The 21,209-nt window shown below is 38.0% G+C and overlaps 1 protein-coding gene across 1 annotated transcript in view; it reads right to left on the bottom strand.

Moving 5' to 3' along the window:
• Positions 1-2,182: 2,182 nt before the first annotated feature.
• The window catches only part of b4galt5 (UDP-Gal:betaGlcNAc beta 1,4- galactosyltransferase, polypeptide 5), a 40,036-nt gene continuing 21,009 nt past the window's right edge, over positions 2,183-21,209 (bottom strand). The window contains exons 2-9 of the mRNA XM_055046221.1: positions 13,306-13,425; positions 12,556-12,669; positions 12,166-12,293; positions 10,445-10,561; positions 10,108-10,295; positions 9,868-9,990; positions 9,288-9,389; positions 2,183-7,841 (exon numbers count right to left, since the gene is read on the bottom strand). Of these exons, the coding sequence (XP_054902196.1) occupies positions 7,694-7,841; positions 9,288-9,389; positions 9,868-9,990; positions 10,108-10,295; positions 10,445-10,561; positions 12,166-12,293; positions 12,556-12,669; positions 13,306-13,425 (1,040 nt within the window). The 3' untranslated portion in view covers positions 2,183-7,693. The remainder of the gene's footprint in view (positions 7,842-9,287; positions 9,390-9,867; positions 9,991-10,107; positions 10,296-10,444; positions 10,562-12,165; positions 12,294-12,555; positions 12,670-13,305; positions 13,426-21,209) is intronic.

The raw sequence follows: 21,209 nt of genomic DNA, 5'->3' as shown, positions 1-21,209 counted from the left end.
GCCGATGCCAAAAAGGCCCTCCAACCTCAGAGTCTTGTAGTTTATTGCCAGTGATGAGCCGACAAATGTTTTGTTTTTTTATTGAGAAGCCTTTCATTTTATTGATGAACCATTCAGAAAGAAATTAGTTGCTAATTCTTTGTCATGTTTGACATGACAAACATGACAATGCTTTGGTTTTACCAGCTAGAAATTATTTTGTTTCATTTTGTTTATAAAACTAATTTAGACTTTCTGTCAAGTCTCTGTGAAGAAAGAGAGCAGTGAAGCAGTGCAATTGTTACATTTAACTTACCTGCCTGGCAACTTTAACAAAAGGTATGCATCATTACTTAAGGGAAAAAGATTGGGGAATTCCCATGCTCCGGGGCTGCTGACCTGACCTGTGTGTTGAAGAAAATCGTCTGTTTTAAAATGCTTGCTTTAAATGGACAGGTCATCAAGACGTTCCTCCTGATCCTGACGAAAACCAGAAGCAGAAACACATCTAAAACATACAGGGAATCCCCATGTCAAAGAATAAACCTTTCATCGAAGTGTGGCGCTTAGAGCACACCATTTACTTAAGACGATAACTTTAGGACCTAAACACTTAAGTTAAGAGAAACCCTCCTAGATCCGGCAGAGCACATGTTAATTTGGAGAACCAATTCAAGCTGCTCATGAGCAATATATAACTTTCTTTTCCAGCCAAACAACCAAATGCTGCATCTTCTACTGAAACTTGTAAACAGAAAGTATTAAATTGTGGGAAACTCGAAGACGTGTTCTTTCTTTATACACAAGGGAAGAAGCAAAGAGGAAGTGGAGATAAAGGGAGCAATAATTATTCTGCACAACTGAAAGCTACAAATTCTGTAGATCCTGATGCAGATTCTGATCTGAGACATCCTGTAGGGAAAATTGGACTGAAACAGATATGGAAGCGGTGCACAAAGGCTGAGGCGCCACAGATCATATCAAAGCCTCTGAGTGGCACAACACTCAAGGGGTGTGCGTGGATGATTCATAATGGTTATGCATGTGTGCGTGCATGTGTGTGTGTGTGTCCTCGCATGTCTCTACACACATGTGGCTGACAGCTAAGTGATACTTCTGCAAGCATGCCACAGCCTTATGTTTCCCAGATTCCATTAAGATGTAGCTGCACTGGGCTTCTGGGTCTTTATCAAGTTTTTTTTTTTCTGTTTGTTTTGTTTAGTTTTTTTTTTTTTTGTAAATACACCCACGCTGTACTGTTTCTTAACAGGTCTTATTTATAGATAAATAGCATGTTTTAGTTTCAAACTTATTGTGGGGAAGGACGCACAGTTCCTGCAAATATTCTCAACGCAGCATCATTGTGTCCAATCCCTGCCACACAGCATTTTCTTTTCCGAGAGCATAATTAAATCATTAGCTGTCACTTCCGTTAACCAGCAGAGATGCGCATCTAATGTGCTAAATGCCACAGGGCCGGAGCTCCTCTGATTCAATGAATCTTAAGTGAACTCTAGTGAAAGCATTTCGTTTTGCGTTTTATTTTACTCACTGGGTGACGGGCTGCAGGACAAGAACAAGCGTCACCTCTGTTTCTGGATCCGGATGTGTGTGCTTGGTGAGGGGGTGGTTCTGAGGCGACATGGGTGTTGAATAGGACAATTATAGAGTTCGCAAAGTCGAGAGGAATCTGTTCCCAAGAAGGGGGAAATTTTATTATAAACTGGATTAAAAAGAGCTGTGTCTCTGAGCCAAAAGAACAGAGACAAACAAACCTTTGTTAGGGCGTCTAAGAGGGGCCGTGATGCTGTTTATATCTCTGCTGCAGTGCAGCTCCTCAGTGATTGTGGAACATTTAAGTTTTGCATCTACCCTACCGTAATCACACTCCATCATCCAACCAGGCTTCAGTGGAGAGCATGGTTCAAATGAGATTTTAATATTTCTATTTTAGCTATTACCGGCAGCTTATGTTCCGAATTGTGGTCAGTCTATGTGAAGTTCCTTGTTTGAGCAAATGAAATGCCACTAAATGTCCCTTTAACAGGAAGCTGCACATATATGCTTGTGCATATGTGTCAACACTCCGCACTGTGGTGAAACTACCCCACAGTCTGGGTTCTGGGGAACTTTACACAATAACGTACAACAAACAATTAAAAAAAAACACCCACTCTTAAAATAAAAATAAGATGTGCAGAAAGACTTTACAAGTTTCCATTTTATTGGTGTACTTCTGACAATAACAATGATGGTATAAAAGAAAATCTCCATCATACAAATTTCAATAATCAAATGATAATATGCCAATACACAAACAGATCCACATAAGGCTGACATCAAGTTTTGACAAGTGGCTTCGAATGGCTTCAATTCAAGGAGACGGGTCTCTCCTTACAATCAAAGAATAAATATTTTGAAGATATTTTAGTTATCTTGTCTCCTGTTCTTCTTAAATAGTTCATAAAAAAAAAGAAAATATCCGTGATTACTTTAATGTGGATTGTGTCGCTGGTTTGGGTGCCTTTGTTACTTTGCGATGTAAGACTTCATATTTTTTTTTTTTTAATAATAATTTTTTTGGCTTGAATAAATAACAAAAAACTATCTTGCAGTGCTTTCCTGTGACCTCCACCTAAACTCAGATGCTGTCACACTCAGAGATGTCCCACAGACATTCTCGTGCGAGAATCCGTGCCAATTTCCAACATGATACGCTTCTCGCGTTTGCTGCAGCAAGTTAAGCATGGTGGAGACACTGGAAGTGCAAAACTCTGCGATTATGAGAGGAATTTTAAATCTTATGGAATATTTTTTTTTTCTCAAAAAGAAGAAAAGAAACAGCTTGTGCTTGGAAGCAGTGATGTAAAAACATTGATGTGTAAGCTCCACTAGCACGTAAATGGCACCAGATAAACCCCGAGCCAAAACCCATCCCTCCCCACCCTCCTGAAGCCTTGTTCTTTATGCTAGCATCTGTAGTGATTTAAGACCTTAATAGAATTTCTAAAACACTACACACAACAACGATATTTACAATGATCATTTTCTTGATATGCACTTCTTTTTCAATTTAAATATTCTTGCTTATAAAAAAAAAAATGAAATAAAAACTCAAGTGAAAAAACAAAAACAAAAAAAGCAGAACAACAACAACTAAAAAAGACTGCAATAAATTAAAAAGCTTTAAGGCTGCCAGTCTTGTCAGATGCCCAAAGAATGGTCCCTTCATTTAAACTGGCACAAAACGGATTAGGACAGGTGAGATTTAAGATATGAAGAAGCCTCTTTAGAGAGTCTGTACCTGCTCTCCTCACACTGGAATCAAATATTTACCATTCCAAACACAAGTCCCTGGTGAGTAAACTAGTGGCCAAAGCTATTCAGTAGTTACCAAAGAAAATAAGTGTCGAAAGTGTAGAGCTGATGCGGCTGCTCAACGTGTATGGTGAACATAGAGCCTAATACTGACTCTGAAAACGCAGAGGGCCTCTTTAGTTTGAGGGTGTCACTCACAGTTTGAATCTTCACCTGAACACACACACACACACACTGAAAACCATTCAGCTTTTGAATGCAATGAAATTTTATGTATGTGTATATATATATATATATATATATATATATATATATATATATATATATGTGTGTGTGTGTGTGTGTGTGTATCTCGTAGTGTTTATAGATAATACAGCGTAACATGTAAATATGAGAAACTACACGGAGAACTTGCCAGCTGTTCACTACCAGTATAAAAAGAAAAAAAAGAAAAAGAAATCTGTTCATATCAGTGCTGGTAAACAAAATCCAAAACATAAAAAAAAAAAAAAAAAAAAAAAAAAAAAGAAGGTTCATATGGAGGATGGTTGCACCTCTGAAAGGTTTAGCCATTTCACTCAAACGCACATGGAAAAGAAAACGTAACACAACTGCTTGCTACTGTCCCTAACTTCCACTGGATACCTCTGTAATCTGGAGCGAGGAGGTTTGCATGATTTGTGTCTGAGAATGAGCCACAGCTCTTTCTAAACACACAGATAGTCTCTGAAGTGTAAACACCACTGTTAAAATTCCAGACTGCGGTGATTTCAAAAACCAAAACTGATTTTACTTAAGTTTGCATCCTTAATTCAAGACTTTGATGAAGCATATTCAGCATTCATTCTTTTTAGGTTCAAATCTGTCATTGACTATTGTGATTCTGATGATGTAAAACAGAGGCCAGATGTCCTGATGAGATTGTTTTACATTTGTGGGATTTAGGTTAAATGAACAATAGCTTTCCAATATCTTGTGAAGAAGTTAGAAAGAACCAAAACTCAGTCAGAAGAAGGATGAAAGACATCCAGATTATATGTACTCTTGTGAAAAAACTCTTCAGAAAATAAAGAGTCACCATAGACGTAACAAAATCTGGACATTTCTCCAAAACCGAAGACATACCAAGATGGTAATTTGTCACTGCTACACCAATAGCCTGACAGCAACCCTGAAGGAGCTGCAACAATTTCTGTCGGATACCGCTTGTTCTGCTCATGTGAAAAGAGTATTGTCTATATGTTCAATGTTTGTTTTTGTAATGCCAATGTCTCTTAATATGTTTGATGATTCAAAACTTTGATTATTGTGCTGCTAAAGATATTTAAACAACCACAACACACCATCACACTGAAGCACAGTGGTGGTAACATCCTGCTCTGGGGTTTTTTTTCTTCCATTTGTTTTCTGGCAAAGGTGGATCAAAACATAATTCATAGTTTCGATTCATTTTATCTGCTATAAAGCAGGAGATGAGGAAAGATTCAAAAAGTAATGTGATTCTAAGCGTACTTCAAAACCAACAGGAAAAAACTACCTTCATAGAAGTTTTTGAATGGCCAAATCCACAACTACTGTAAGTGTGACGGGAAATATAAGGGATCACCGGAGACGGAACATGGATCAGAAATGTCTACGCAGTCTGACTAATTTATAGATTTGGAGCAAGTTGAGATGTGACATGCTCCTCATGCAGACTTTTTTTTTTAGTAAAGTAATTTAGAATGCCTCATTGTCTTAATCAACAGAAACCTGGTATTTGAACAGGGGTGTAAGCACTACAGAAATCTGCCAGCATAACAATTCGCACACGGGTTAGTGTAACGTGGCAGGATGAATGAATTCACTGAATGATATCATAATAGTATCTAGCCCACATGATGAATAGACTAAATGAAAGAGCCGAAAGTTTCGCTAATGTTTTTTGCCCCTCAATATCACATCATGTCCTGGTAAAATTGGCTCCAGTAAGTACGTCCCCCAAAGGGAGCTGTCGAAGGTTAGTACCATTGATTATCATTAGTGTAATGGAGGTGATCAGTGAAAGAAAGTGGCCACTAGCATTTTTTAAATTCTGTCTTGCTCTTCCTGTGGTTATCACACAAAATGGCCTCCTCCAACGCCTCTGCTCAGAAGAGTAATAACACCAAGCTACATTCCATTTCATTTCATCTCATTACGGCGGCGCAAATGGCGCTGCCGCTAAAGAGAAATAAGTTCTGTGTCTGAATGAAACGGAACTGCCCCCATTTACACAGAACTGAACCTCAGAATCCCACACTACTACACACAGCTATGTTTCAGTGCATCTAACACAGTCTGTCACTTCCTAAGTCATCACGTCAACCCGCAAGAAAAATAAAAACTGAACAATTAAAAGCAAGTAATTCGTCAAATAAATAGACAAGAGGGCCAGCCCCTTTTATTTTGTATTTTATCGTTGAACTCCAACAGTTTATCTTTTTTTTTTCGATTATGTACATGCCTCCTAGGAGAAACATGTTTAGAAATGTATACAAGGCGATTTGTGTGAAATGATGTAGCTGCATGACAAGAAGACAGTGAGGAGTATTAAAAATGGAACTACATTGGTTTGGGGATTTCTGACCCCAAAAACGAACACTGTTAAACAAACAGAGAGGAGCTGCTGTGTATCTTCAGAGGACTGTCGGTGTGTGTCGTAGCACAGTGTCAGGCAGCATGCCTCTCCAAAATAGAAATAAAATTAAAAATCTCTACATAGATCAACACTTCAAAGTTTGATTTAGACAAAGAAAAGCTTGGACACAAAGCCAATCAGTAGTAATCACACGACACTGTTATTCAGATCATCTTTTTTTTTTCTCCCAACCAGATCATCTTCTTTTTTTTTCCAATGCGAGAAAATAAGGGTCAATTTAAGAAAAAAAGGCAGCCACAAAAGGGTTGCTGAACAGATAAGATGTTTGGCAGCACCCTGGGTGGAGGAAGGCTGGCTACAAACACGAGACAAGCTCGAGATTCTGTAAACACCAGTGATGGTGACACAAGTCAAGTATCTGCGACCTCCAGTCTTATGCTGTAAAAAAAAAAATTGAAGGTGAGTAAACATTAAGAACGTCTAAAAATACACCTGCACCTATTTCTTTCTGTCCTAGATTTACACGCTGCACGCAGAGTGAGGCCTAAAGTCGGCCAGACAAGAGTTGGGAGACGCCGTCTCCTCCTTCCCTGGCGACCAGATGCAGGCAGGCCATTTACATAGCTTGCCCTCACTCGCGCACAGATGTAGACACAAGGCAGACGTGAGTTCTGAGAAAAAGGAAAAAAAGAGAAAAAAAACAAAAAAACAAGGGGGCGCCACGTTTTGCTTAAGCAAAGCTGAGCTCAATTTAAGGTTTGCGCACACAGTCACACCTTTTCTGTAGTCCAATAAGGGAATGCTAGCACCCATGCTATTGCATCTGTACAATAAGGAAGTCAGGGCTAAGTTCTGCTGTCTGATATTGCAGCTTATTGCTAACAGGATGAGCATTGCACTCCAACATACAGCCACTAGCAGGCAGCCAGAACATTCAATGAAACAACAGAAACACAAACATCACAGTCTTTAAACGGTATATTCACAAGACGGAATACAAATGATTAAGGAAATAAATTTTTTTTAACTTGGAATAAACTATTTCTCGCACAATATATCATCTTCTCTATCTATCTTTACTTGTAGATTTGGCATTCCTATTGCAGAACCAGCTGCATGAATCCACTCAACTGAAGTTGCTGTGTGGCGCTGTAAGGGTTGTGTGCACATGCAAATGTTTCCACAGGCTTACTGCATTTATGAAATCAGAAGAGCAAAACTAAAATAAAAGATCTAAGCTCCAGTGCCCCCCCACTCCCATGTCATCACATGCAAATACATAATCCTGTGTGCATACATGTGTGGCCAGTATGTGTGCGTGCGTGCGTGCGTGTGTATGTGTGTGTGCTTCAATGTGTAACCTAATTCTGCAGTCAAGCACAACAGCTCAGGGCGGAGCTAATCAAAAGAGAAAATAAGAAACAAACTTCACAAATGGGATGCTGAAGGCCAAAATGGTGCAAAAGGCATGTGGAGACTGACGTGTACACAAGCCCAGATGAAGAGTAATGAACTGTGGCACAAATAAGTGCAGCATTTATCCCTACTTCTTTTTTTTTTTTTTGATGATTTAACAAATCTGCTAATTTGAGTCTCCATTTCAGTTTTTGCATACAAACAAACACAAAGCAAAACAAAACAAAACAAAAAAACAAAAACAAAAGAAAACAAAAAAAACTAAATAAGTCCTAAGCAGTGCTGCGACTGGTGAGATATGGCTGATGTCCTAAAGGACTTTTGATTCCCAGGTGTTTTTGCAGTCCAGCTCTGCCTACGTCAGTAGTCAGCCACAGGTGCAAGCTTTCTGCTCAAGCTGACTGTGATATTGGTGAAGAGTCGACTTCTTGAAATTAGGGGCGAATAATTTAGGTTATTAAGACCATCCACTTTCTGCCTCTCCTTTGAGTGACGTAGTAGACTATACCTGTGAGTGAAAAACACAAAAACAGAAGCAAAATAAATCATTCATCTGAACAGCAGAAAACAATAACATTACACACACCAACTAGACAGAGGTGAAATTCAACAGAGAACTGGGAAACAGTTCTTTGTTGTGTCCTTATCTCCCCCCAGGCTTCCACATAATGAGTTAAAATGGAAGTTAATATATAATAGCTAACTGTTATAGATTAGCTGAAGTAGTTAAAGTTCCACTGTGAGAAAGGCCTCAAGAATTCATCCACATTTTGTCATGCTTCAATTGCAAACCTTGAGGTATTTTTGAGGGATTTAATGTGACAGACTAACATTGGTCAAGCATAACTGTGAAGGGAAGAAGACAAATGAGTAGAGATAAGTCTGGAGGAGCTACAGGAGAGTTACATTTTTGTCATCTCTGGCACCTTTGAGGAGGCCAATGACTAGTCAGTAATAAAATGGGACCATTAATATAAAAACATATTCAAATGCTAGATTAGATTAGTCAAGGTAAAAAAAATAAAATAAAAACACATCTTAATGACAATCTGTTTTAAGACTTGAGAGCTGATATTCACACACAATCTCTATCCAGTCTCGCTGTTCTTAAGTTACACCGCAAAGAAGAATAAGCAAAATAATTCACCCTCTAGATGTAAAAAGTGGGAAAACATATAATGGTTTCCCTGGTGTTCCCCGGAGTTAGAAACCACATTTAGGCCAAGGTGAAAAAATCCATGAATATGTGAAACTGCCTCTATGAAGGCTTATAACTGCCTAATTAAATAGTTAAAACACCAAACTTACCTTAATGTTCATGAATACATTCAGTGGAATGTATTAACGCAAATATCACAGTATTTAAATGGTACATTCAGTGGAAGGTACAGTAATGCATGTACCTTGCAGAAGCAAGGTATTTCAACATTCATTTCCAAACTGCATATTCTTTTGAATATTGCAGAAAAATGCAAAAAAAAAATATGTTGGACATAAACATTCACTAGTGCTGAGCCTTTAATAGGTGGGGATCCATTATTACCCCAAAAGGGTAATTGTAGAGAAAGGTGGGTCAGAATACAAATACAAACTGCTGTCATGGATTATGGATTTTAAGTTTTGGAACCCGTGCATTGTTTTAAATATATTTTTTGATTTTCAAAAGAATACAAATTTTAACTTAACTCTTCTTAAATCTTCTCAAAGGAAAAAAAAAAATTCCTCTCCTCATTTTATATCACATAGGAATCCAGCCCCACAGCATTCAAGCATGTCACATGAAAAGTCTTTAAATGAGTTGAAATTCACTCAAAGTCACCACTTTGCCTTCTCATGTGACTGGCTTACATCACATGAGTATAGGCCTCGCTGTAGTTATCAACTCCTTCTGTAACCAATCACTGTTTGGTGGGTTTTGCCTTTGAAAATGAGCCGTGTGGATTTGAACACCCACCTCCCCAGGAACTGGGCTTCTCCACGATGATGATGTGGAATAGACATGTAGCGTCCCAGGTCTCCATATGGTCTGCTTACACTATAATTGGCAAACTGCACCCTGTGCAAACAAATTTAATGATTTTAAACCAGTAGTGTGCACAATTAAATAGAAGGTTTGCAATATTAGCGCTCACTAAGACATTTCCATAAATCACTGTGCTATCATGTTACAGTTTTCAATAACATGATATTGATGTTTGTTTGTCTAGTCACTGCATGCAAAAGAGGCTCTCTTGACAGAAAGAAAAAAAAAGAAAAGGTTAAGTCGATCAGTTGATGTCAGCAGATTATACTGGAAGCCCAGTACAGCTGCCTGTGTGCTGTGTGGGCGGCTGCACAGCATTTGCTGCACAGCAAACGCTGTGCAGCAAAGAGTCACATGGAGGAAAAAAAAACAGCTAACACAAAGGCCTGCTATGACCGACCTTCCTAACTTATCTCGGAAGAATGTCCAAAGCTAACAATGCAGCAAACCTGGTGCTGCAGCAGCATGCAGTAAGCTGGAGTCTGTGTGTTTTATGTGCTGTTTTTCCTACCTGTTCCAGAGGTCATCGTCCTCGCCTCCCCAGCCCCAGAACGCATTGGGAAATCCATTAATTCTTTTGAACTGCTTCACCATCAGGCCACTGACACCACCAAAGAACTCATTATATGGAAGCCTTGGGGGAGATGATAACACATATTTGAGAGATTCAGTATTATATATATATATATATTTATTTTATTTTTTATTTTATTTAATTTTTCTCTCCACAAAGAACAGGGCAGACACTCACATGTAGGAGTACTTATCAAGTTTGACCGCAAAATGTCGGGGCATGTCCGTGCAGCCATAGTAGTTCCTGTCGTTCTCCATGAGATGGTCCACATCATGGAAGACCAGACAGTCCCAGTCCAGGTCCTTTATGGCCTCCTTAAAGCCCACGTTGAACAACATGGCTCGGTTAAATGGTTCTGTTCCTCCCTGAAGAAAAAAAAGTGAATTAAAAACAAAAACATTCAGTCATTTCTGACATAAAAACACAGATTGAATTTTTCCAAGCATGTTTTTAAAGAAGTTTCTCTTTATGAATGTGTGTGTGGGTGCATGCGTGTGTGTGTGTGTGCGCATACCTGCTCAATGACATAAAAGGCAAACTGGAGTCTCTGCTTCTGCAGCACAGGCACCAGGTGTCTCAGTAGAATGGGCAAGTGTTCATGACGATTCCTGAATGGAACGAGGATTGCCACCTGGGGATGGAAAACAGCAGATAACACAACAGATATCAACTACGAAAAAAAGAGAACTAGAGAAAGCTGAATGTGAAAATATATGGGGCTGCTGTATATTTAAAAAGGAGAACTGTTTAGTTTGTTCTACTGAGTTTGTTTAGACTTTATTAGAGACTTTTAGTCTTGTGTTCTAGAAAGAAAATATGAAAGTCTGACAACAAACAGCACAAAGAAAATTGCAAACATAGAATCTAATCTACACAATTAGATCTGACATTTGTGACTTATAATGGGCACATGCAAGTAGGAATTTTTCCAAATTCAGTGGAATGGACAAAAATGAAAGGGCTTACAGGTTGTTCAGAAAAAAATATAAAAAGGCTCTTGCCTACTAATAAATTACTGATCGCTTATCTAATAGTTTGCAGAATTACATATAAAAGGAAGCGGGTATGATTTCTCTGTTTAAATAAAAAAAAAACATAGAATTTGTTTTTGGCTTAAAAACAAACAGCAATGTGTTCTTTGCAGTTAGAGGCAAGTGCAATTGCTTTGCTCGCTTCTTGTACTGCATGTGTAAGTTGTTCCTTTTTTATGGCAAACTGATTGGCCACATAATTCTCCATTAAAGCATAAACAGCAAAGTGCACAGACCATATAAAAAATGTCATGCTGGCTAATTACGCTATATAATAATTCCAGTGAAACACACACTAGATGAATCCTTCTCTGGAAAGATGTAGCTATGCTGTGCTATCAGAGATTGAAAAAAATGGGAGGGTAAGAAATCAAATGCAGTTCAACCTCCAGCTGATTGACATCCCTTTTACGAAATGCTAATAGGGAAGTTGTAACCTTAAAGCAGAACCAATCTTTTTGAAATCTTTTCTCATCAAGCTTTGCTTCTGATTGTTTGATCCAGTGTACTACAGAGGAAACAATTAAAGTTCAGATAACATTTTTTTGTATTTAGGATTTTTAGTCCTAAATACAATGGTCTAAAACGTTGAGAATTGGGGTTAAAAATGCATACAATCAGATCTAGTTAATCAACTAGCCATAATTTTGGTCTGTACAGCATTTATTTGGAGTAACACGCTTACAAAAAAATCCCACTGTTATGCACATCTGATAGATTTAATTGTAAGAGCTTATTCTGCAGAATTTTACAGTTTTTACCATTCTGACGTATACACAGACTGAATACAAGCATAACATGTTGATTTTCGTTGGCAAATGAATTGTGCTATGTTCTCTGGTAATTATCCTGATGTTGGCTGTAAAAACATGCTCCCTGTAGCTTGCCCACATTAGGCGCTCCACGACAGGTGATGGGTGGCACTGACTTTTTACCATAACTGCATTTTTCATGATGAGAAATATTTCCAAATGAGAATTGAGCAGAATTGCTTAGGAAGGCAATGGCCTGGATACCACAGTAATTATCCTATCTGGACCTTCCAGAAAGGATGAACAGCAATTCTGTAACAATTCCAACAATTTGTAAGACGCTTTTAGTAACCTTTTGTGCCCCGAACAGGAGCAGTCATGCTTTTGCCAGTCAGTTTATGCATGTCAACCTGCTTTGTTTTTGCGAGTGCCACATATACAAGCACACCTACCTTCCAGCGAGGTAAACAGTCTTTGGGCTTCCAGAAGCCTCCCAAAGCCATGGTGGGCTCTCGCTCCAGCAAGGACCTTTCCACCTCCTCCAGAGATATTTCACTCATGTTCACCTCCAACCTGCCCTCTGAGAGTGGAAGGAGGAAGGGAAAGGATCAATAAAAGTCAGAAATTATAGGAGGCAAAAAAAATGCCATAACAGTGGACGAAGAGAAGAGAACACAAAGTCAACAGAAAGACAAGAAGTGAAAAACGATCAAAGTAACATGAAGGACGATTGATGAAGTTGAGCAACGTTGGACATACATTTCTAAGTAATTATGTAATAATTGTGTACTCAGTTAGTCAGCAAAAGAAAGTCTGATCCAAAATGTCAACAGTGTGCTTACTCATAGAGGGCAGCTTCTCAGGGCAAACCTGCGAAGGGAGGTATGTGAAACCCTCAGGGAGGTACGTGGTGGGGGGAGCATCGCTCTCACTCTCGTTGAAGTCATAGGAATAATCTGGGACCACAAACGAACAAGTTTCAAAAAGACATCAAAGGAAACCTAATCGCTCTACTGAATAACTGTTAAGTTATCATTCTTCCAGATGATTGTGTGTAAGACATAAGATAACATTTCTGTATTAAACATAGTTTGATGAAATTAAGTATTCTTTTTTTCTGGGAACTGAATTTTGGTTAGCTGTAAGCCACAATCATGTAAATGAACAGACATAAGCAAATAAGCATCAGAGATTCACTTATTCAAAGGACATAATAAAATAAATTGTATTTTCATTGATGTTCAAATGCATCTGTATGTTTGGTTAGCTCAATATACTTTCACTTTCCTAAATATTTACATCTCATATAGATTTTAGTGACAAAAATGCTGAAGCTTAAAGAGAGTATTGGGGTGAAAAAGAGTACATTTGAAACTTGTGATGAACCACAACTGATACCATCATTTCAACACTGAAAAATAATCTGGAAAGTGATCACAATAAAAATGAATCAAAATTAAAACTTTAAATATGTCACTAAGTGCCTAGTGACTATAGCAAATTATCACATTTTGAAATAAATTATTGACATTGAATAACATTTGATGAAAATCTATCGACATTAAGATATGGCTGTATACGCTCGTATTTACCTGTGCCATTGATGCTGTAGGCCCCTCTCACAACTTGCTCCAGAACCTGAGCCCCTATGTTCTTCACGTTTTCTTTAATCTGGATGCCTCTGGCTTGGACCATGAACACATACTCATTCACTGTAAGCAGGAGAGAGAAAATGAAGTTGAGTTAAATTATTACACTCAGACAGGGTCACAATACAAGAAAAATGCTAAACACCTATTCCATTTTTTACTATCCTGTGCAAAACCTTCCTCATTTCAGTCACCATACTGTTGAACAATAGAGGCCAATACTCATATACTCATATTTACTTTGCGGAAGAAAATTGTCCTTTATGTTAAGTACAAACGTATTGTATGTAGAGATGATTCAATAATGAGAACTTCCTAAGCATACATCAAGGAGGAAAAGGGAATGACTGAATGGTTCATTTTTAAAAAAAAAGGATGAAGTAGAAATAAAAGAGACTGAGATGATGTATCTAAATTAACTGACTGGTTGACTATAGTTTTGCTGGTAATAGGAAAACCAGCAAAATGGTAAGGGCAAAAATATTAAGGGCACAAAAAAATGGCAAGAGAAAGAGACATAATGAACATGGAAGCCAAAGACAGTTTTTAGGAGCCTTTTATTTTTTATTTTTAAAAATTATGCCTTTAAAAAAAATGCCATTTCAAATCTTATAAAGCCTCACGCCATGTTTCCAGGTCAGAAATTGTCTTTTAGGAGAGCATTTGTCTTCGACAACACTTTATCAAAGAAGCAGCTTCCACTTGATGAGATTGGGCTGACCTACATAACACCACCGTAAAGGTTAGCCTCCCGAAAAAAGAAGCAGTAAAGTGGAACATTGAGGGGTGGGGGATTTGTGGTCTAAATGAGTCAACGATTTAACTGAAAATAAAAACACAAGGTCTGAGTGACAAACCACCCAGACCTTCGCCCTAATGAAACCTTGCATGCAAAATTCTGTACATTTTGTTCACTTAAGCAGTTTCAGGAAGAAGCAAAAAAAAACCACTGAAAAAAAAAAAAAAAGAAAAACACACACACACATTAAGTTTTTCCATTGACTTATGCAATTCAGAAGCACATATTGAGTGGTGCGCTGCTACAAAAATGCAGAAAACCAAAGTTCACACTAAAGAATCCTGGTCCTTTTGACTCTACTTTCTATGTACAATCACTGGCAAAAAAAAATAAATAAAAAAATTGCGTTCATGTTAAATCAATCCCAATATGATCTACACACTTTCAGTACAATAGATGTCCATGGGAGTGCAGTGTGTGTGCACACAAGTGAAGCACTGCTGAGCCAGAAATCCTTGGGATGTGATTTGTCATTAGTAATTGTATTACAGTTTCCATCACATTATTTTATACAAACTGCCAGGCTTGCAAGTGTCAAGACTAGCAGCTAAGCGCTCACTAAAAGCAATGTCACTGTTTTACCTCCGCACAATGCAAAGGCTACAGTACAGCTAGAGCAAAGAATCTGTGATAGATGGTGATAAAAATAAGGGAACCACACAGAAAAGATCTGGTTCACCGTTCGTTAGAAACCAGTGAGGAGAAAAACAAAAGAACTGCATTTAAAAACTCGCAGATAACCTTCTGAGACAGCACATGATGGAAAAACGCTGAGAGACTTCTTTGCCTAGGGCAGGTTCAGACATATTCCGACATGTTTCGTTCTCATGCCTTCCAAGCATATGGAGATTTATATATTAGTCTACCAGGGCAAACCTGACCTACATACATCCTGGACACTCAGATGGAGCACATTGCCAAAACACTTTGACATTTGCAGAGTCAAGTATAACTGAATGTTTTTTTTTTTTTTTTGTTTGTTTTTTTAACACTATTAAAAACATCTGAAGGTCAGTAATAGTGTTTTATGATGGCAGAATAATGGGGTATTTTTTTAAGTGGTTCTAGATATGTGCTCTACACTTGATCTGCTCTCAAGGTTCTCTCACTGTGGTACAAGTATCACTACTATTACTTAGGCCACATTCCCTTATACCTTGAGGAAGTGTAAATAGAAAGCTAGCCAACTGTGTGATAGTGCTATAAAGTCACAACCAAAAACAACTAATCACTTGTTTCAAATTAAAGATACTCAAAAGATATGATCAGAGCAAAACTGTTTCAAGACCTCAAACACTGCAAAACTAAAATGAGGGCTGGTCGCTACTTATTCATCACTGCAGTCTGAGCATGGATCTGGGAATGAGTTTCAAACTTATGGTGTCTCAGTTAAAACTTTAAGGTGTGCTAATTCCTCCACTAAGTGATAAGCAAACTGAACTGTTTATTTGAATTTTATATAATCAAATTAGAGCTAGACTAGTTGATAGAGAGATAATAGAGTCTCCTTTGCCCAAGTGAAGCAATATTCTTTTAAATGGAGAGATGGAGCTCAATTTGTGAAGTTAGGTCAAAGTAAGACAACGTCTGTAGTGTGTGAGGAATCAATGCTTTGAGCCTCTTCATAGATTTTCTAAGACTGAAGAAATTGTGAACAAGTAAAGAATAATAAATTTGACAAAATTGCTAGCCACATCCTGTTTAGCAAAATGAATTTGTAGATAATAGATAATCTGATAATAGATCTCTACAGGCAATACCAGTAAACATACAAAACCCCTACCCAGTTAATCTGTATGTGTAAGAATACATCCCCAAAGACAGAAATTCTTCTTTCAGTAAGTTCAATTTATTGAAGAACTACTGCTACTACTGAACTACTGCTATTTGGGAAAAAAAAAAAAAAAAAAAGACTGACTCCAACAGTACTCATCGGAAACTAATTGCTATTTTAGTTCTTGGATAGCTTTACAATTTGAAAGTTTTATAGACATACGACCTATCAAATATGCAAATAAATGCCATATTTCTATAGCAAATGTTACTTTTTTTTCCCTAAAAGGGACACCGATGTTGGATTTAAACCAGTCCCATTTCTCCTTTCAAATCCACCTTCATTGACCCTTCCTGCCTCCCTTAACTTCTGAATAAACATGTTTTTAAAGTACACCAATCCTGACACACACACACAAAAAAAACAAAATTTAAAAGCTGAAGTTCTATTTTCTTACCATTTTAAATGTCAGTAGTTGGAAAGCTAAGTACATGCTTAGATGGCACAAAACGAATTATATAAACAAAACTTGAGAACTGGTCATCTACGTTATTCAAGGCAGTAGGCTTGCAATTTCTCGCACATTAAACATATTCCCTCCAGACTCAGAAGAAATGGTTCTTGCTGACGTACTAAAGGCAAGAAACTGTGACAGATGCAATGAGACATAGGAGACCTGGACCTTGGAGGAAACTAACATAATAGGCTACAACACAAGGCTATTAGCACTCGACATATAATACACACACATACACGCGCAGCACTTTAATGCATTGCAGTCAGCAAAAACAATATGAAAACCTATAGATTGGACTAGCCAACCACTAGTGTGTTTTATCTCATCAGGCTCCCACACCCACTGTAACCCATCAAGCATGGCAGTAGACCTTGAACAACCTTGTCTTCCAACAGCTCACAGAACATGGTGTCCACGTGCCTCTTTTGTTGTCTCTCTCTACATTACATCCTCTTACCACTTATCTGTCCATCCCCCCCATATCGCTCTTCTTCTCTCAGTGCTGCTTTGTGTCACTTTATGTCAAACTTGATTTTTCTTATCGCTTAAGTGAATAATCTGAAGGGTGGGTTTGCAGGGTCATGGGGACAACTCTAAGCAAAGACCAAGTCCAAATGCTGTACTACATATTGTTAAAAAAGACAGAAAAAAATGCCGGCAAACAATGAAAAAGACAAGATACATGGCATCTTCCTGTTTTTCTCTGCAAGGCAATTAACTCTACATTGATAGCTCAGCGGTGGGAGGTGATCTGTCCCGTTCTGCTGGCCTCCTGATAAGAGCTGAAAGGCAGTTCTTCTTTACTCCAGGCTGAATTGGATTCTGTAGGCACACATGCCACACTCACTCTCATAGCTTTGAGGGTTTAAAGCTGTCACTCTGAGAGAGGGTCAGTTTAATGCCGCAGCCTATCAGTGACACCCACAGATCCACACATCCACGGAGATAATCAGAGGAGAAGGACTCTATGCAGGACAGACACATGCTCTTCATATCTGAGTGAATCCTGAGAGTATATTATGGCGGTGTAATTAATTCAGCTGTCATCTACACTATCAGAAATGTAACCCATTACATAACTTATTGATGACTAAGCAGGTAAATTTCAATACCTTATTGGAAAGTAAACAGGCTATTACTCAAAGCACTAAGAGAAAATCCCTCACAATTAGGTCCTACTGCTGCAAGACGAATATACTGATCCAATGTTGGGATAGGCATATGACAGCGTAAGTTCTTTCTTTCTTTTTTATAACAAGAAACATATTTTAGTTGGGGGAGTAATGCATCACTGCCACTCTTGATAAACTAAGTGAGGCACAGAAAGCTAGTGTTTTTATTAACTGCATCCTGCAGCCATTTGACTCAGTTCTATAAAAAATACTTTATTATTCCAAGAGGGATATCTAATCTTGCTACAACTCATATATTACATAATTCACTTCAATGAACTATTGAATGATCAGATTCTCAATAAACACCAAACCAACGCTGTGAGTTTTTAAGTTTAAATTTTTCTAGAGGTTACAAGGTAAAATTTCCTACATTGGAATTATTGTTTTAAAATTAAATTACTACTAAAACACACATGATTACCGTGAAATCAAACTTTTTTTTTGTAAGTGTCCATCAAACCCAGCGTCGCCAGAACTTTATTGCATCCACAATCTGCAGGTAATGAAATCACACCACTTACATCGACTCTTAAATTTAACTGCATTTTATTACTGTATTACATCAAAATTGTACATTATGCTAGTCTGCTTTGAACTGCCACTGGTGGCTTAGCGGTAAATCAAAGGACGTAAAATTGCATCTGGATGTATGAGGTCTGTCAAAAAGTCTTATTCATCTATTTCACTTGTTACCAACTTCACAATCCATAGTGTATTACAATACACTATGGATTGAGTTTTGTTTCAACAAATGCTATCAAAATCAGGACATGTTAGAAAAGGTTGTGCCATAACTCCTTGCAGCGTTCTGAAGAACGTTGCTATTTTGTTTTTACAGACCCAACTGCTGCCCTGTAGTGGAGGTGGACAGTAGTAGTATAAAGACAGGATGTTTTGTTTGTGCGTCTAGTTGTTCAGTTTCCTGCGACTCACTGTTTCAACGCCACTGTGTCCCACAGACAGTGACGTTTACATCCTGTTTGCCACCTTCTACCATTTAAAGTTAACCTTCTCCTTGTTACAGGCAAAGCTACATTTTGCAAACCCTTTCAGATTCTTTTCTTAAGATTCACTGTTGACTATGACCAGACTATCTGGGTTCTGTCAGTGATTCTGAGAAGTATAAGGATATGTTTAGCCAAGACATCCTACAGGGTGGAGCCTATGTGAAATTCTCTTGAAAACATTCAGAAAAAACGTTCCCAATCTCAGCACAGCTTTTCTGCTGAGACACATTTACTTCTACTAGTACATTTTTCTGATAGCAGATCTAGTATTTCTAAATGTTTAAATGTAAACAACATCATTGGTTACAGTGGGGCTCATATGGTCAGGCGTGTAAACAGGCGTGTGTGGCTACAGGTTATGTAAACAGGCGTGTGTGGCATCTGTAATTCTTTCCCAAAGGACCATTTGGTGCCATTTAAGGCACACATACCGATTCATCACGATGCTGAAAACACTAACATGCAATTGTGTTGTAGTGTGGTGCTGTGCAGAAAAACCTTGGGTCTCAGTGTTCTTGGTAGTTACTTTTTTTAATAGTACATGCTGCAGGCAACAACCCCCAGATGACTCCTAGAAGCACTACTATTGTTACTGAGCAAGGGAGCTCTACTAGTATCAAGTAATATTAAGGATTTAAAGTTAAGCTAATAGTTGCAAGAAAAAAACATCTTTATGGTTTTAATTCTTTCACTGAAATACAAGAATAAAATAAATTTGAAATACAAGTCTTAGAGACCGGTTTTCTCTGGGTGTCTGGAAGAAACAGGAGCAACACATGTCTCCACCAACCTGTCTCAAACTGCTTTACAGCTTACATGAAGAAGGATATCAAATTCTTCCATGGTTATAAGACGGTAAACTTTATGTGATTAGTAACAGTTACTGAAAACTTAATACTTCTTCAGAGCAGTAGAGGCTTAGAGCTAACCTGGTGACTCTCTGTTTTAGCTGATTTTAGCAATGTAAAAAAAAAAAGAACTAAAAGATATTCATGCTCACTGCCCATATTAGCAAATATTAAATATCTACACTATCACAGGAGACAGTTATTAAGCTTGTTTCTATTTTCTTAGCTGAACAACGTCCGTGTTGCTAGTTTCCTATTATTTTAGCAGAGGTTGACAGTTGTTTTCAATCCCCCATATGCTTTGTGCTATCTCTCCGTTCTAAGTTCACTAACAGCAAGTGAACTTTTGGATTTTGAAATGTTGTTTTATGTGTAACATAAATGGTATGTTCTCGTGCTTATATCCAGCTTCACAATCAGCTGATTAGATGAACTGATGTGAACAGCAATATCTGCCAGCATAACTTCACTTTTGTACAACAGAAGCTGGAATCAAACTTAAGTCTTGTGAAAGTGCAGAAATGATTAAAACTAGAAAAACCAGCTCAAACAGTGAGTCATACTTGCTGCTAGCTTTTCAATGCTCTGACGATATTTATTTTTCTAGGAATTCAGAGATAGGACATTCCTACAGCTAAGGCACTTATTATTGAAAAGTATTTTGAATGAACTCCTTAAAAAATATCTATCTCTTTCAGTTTATGTAATGAAAGCCATAATAATAAAAATAATGATAATGAAAATCAGTTAATATTTTACTTATTTACAGTTCTGAGTGAACTCCAAAAAATACAGAGAGGCATTTTTACTCAAAGTTATCACACAGAAAGAATATCATATAGGTCCATTCCTTATTATTACTATAAAATGTAGCTAGTGTAACATTGGATTAGCACTGATGTACTGACAGGAACAGAGGAGATTTATGACAGAGACTTTATGAGCAAATTAGTTTAACCTTGGTCTGTTTCCTGAAACTTACACAAATAAAACACAAGCAGTAGCAGCTATGACAGGCAATACAAGGCCAGTGCAAGTTGTGGTCACATGACATTCAGTCATGCGTGAATCATGAGGATTCCTCCAAACCCACCATTGCTCTACACACATAGGCCGGCTGGCTGGTATTTCAGGATCTGAAATACTGTACGTACAGTATTTCAGATCCTGAATGAATTGACTGAAAAGGAAAGCGTGTGTACGGCGACAACCATTGCAAGTAAAGTCATGTCTCCATTCATAAGAATTCTCAAGTGCATGGCAATCCAAAAATGTTCTCAGCAAAGCTCCATTTCTGAAATGGACAAGATAGGCAAACTAAGTGGAAAGAGATAAAGAGCCAGGACCAATGGTAGTCTGACAAAAGAGACAAGGTTCTGAGAGAGCAGATGTCTTCTTGACATGCAGAGTGCTCATTTATCTCTACAGAAATGGCAGAATGACTGGCTGACTGCCCACTTCCTGCAGTGCTTTCAAACCACCAGGACAGCAATACTCTCAGACCCTCTTCCTACTTCCTTTTTGGAAACACAATGTCGCTCAGCATTGTTATACCTCATCTGGAAGAGTTCTTCCTTTGATTTCACCATGCTCACTCTTCAATGGAGATAATTCGCTACCTGCACAAGTAATCTTGACTCAGATTATCACGATGTTCTTAATGGGGCTTCCGATCTACCACACCTTCTCTAGAGGACTTTCTTTTTGAGTCTTGCACATCGACATTT

The sequence above is a fragment of the Poeciliopsis prolifica genome, unplaced genomic scaffold (genome assembly GCF_027474105.1).
Source record: "Poeciliopsis prolifica strain line A6 unplaced genomic scaffold, Auburn_PproV2 SCAFFOLD023, whole genome shotgun sequence".
Classification (NCBI taxonomy): Eukaryota; Metazoa; Chordata; class Actinopteri; order Cyprinodontiformes; family Poeciliidae; genus Poeciliopsis; species Poeciliopsis prolifica.
This window is presented reverse-complemented; position numbering and strand designations above follow the sequence as displayed.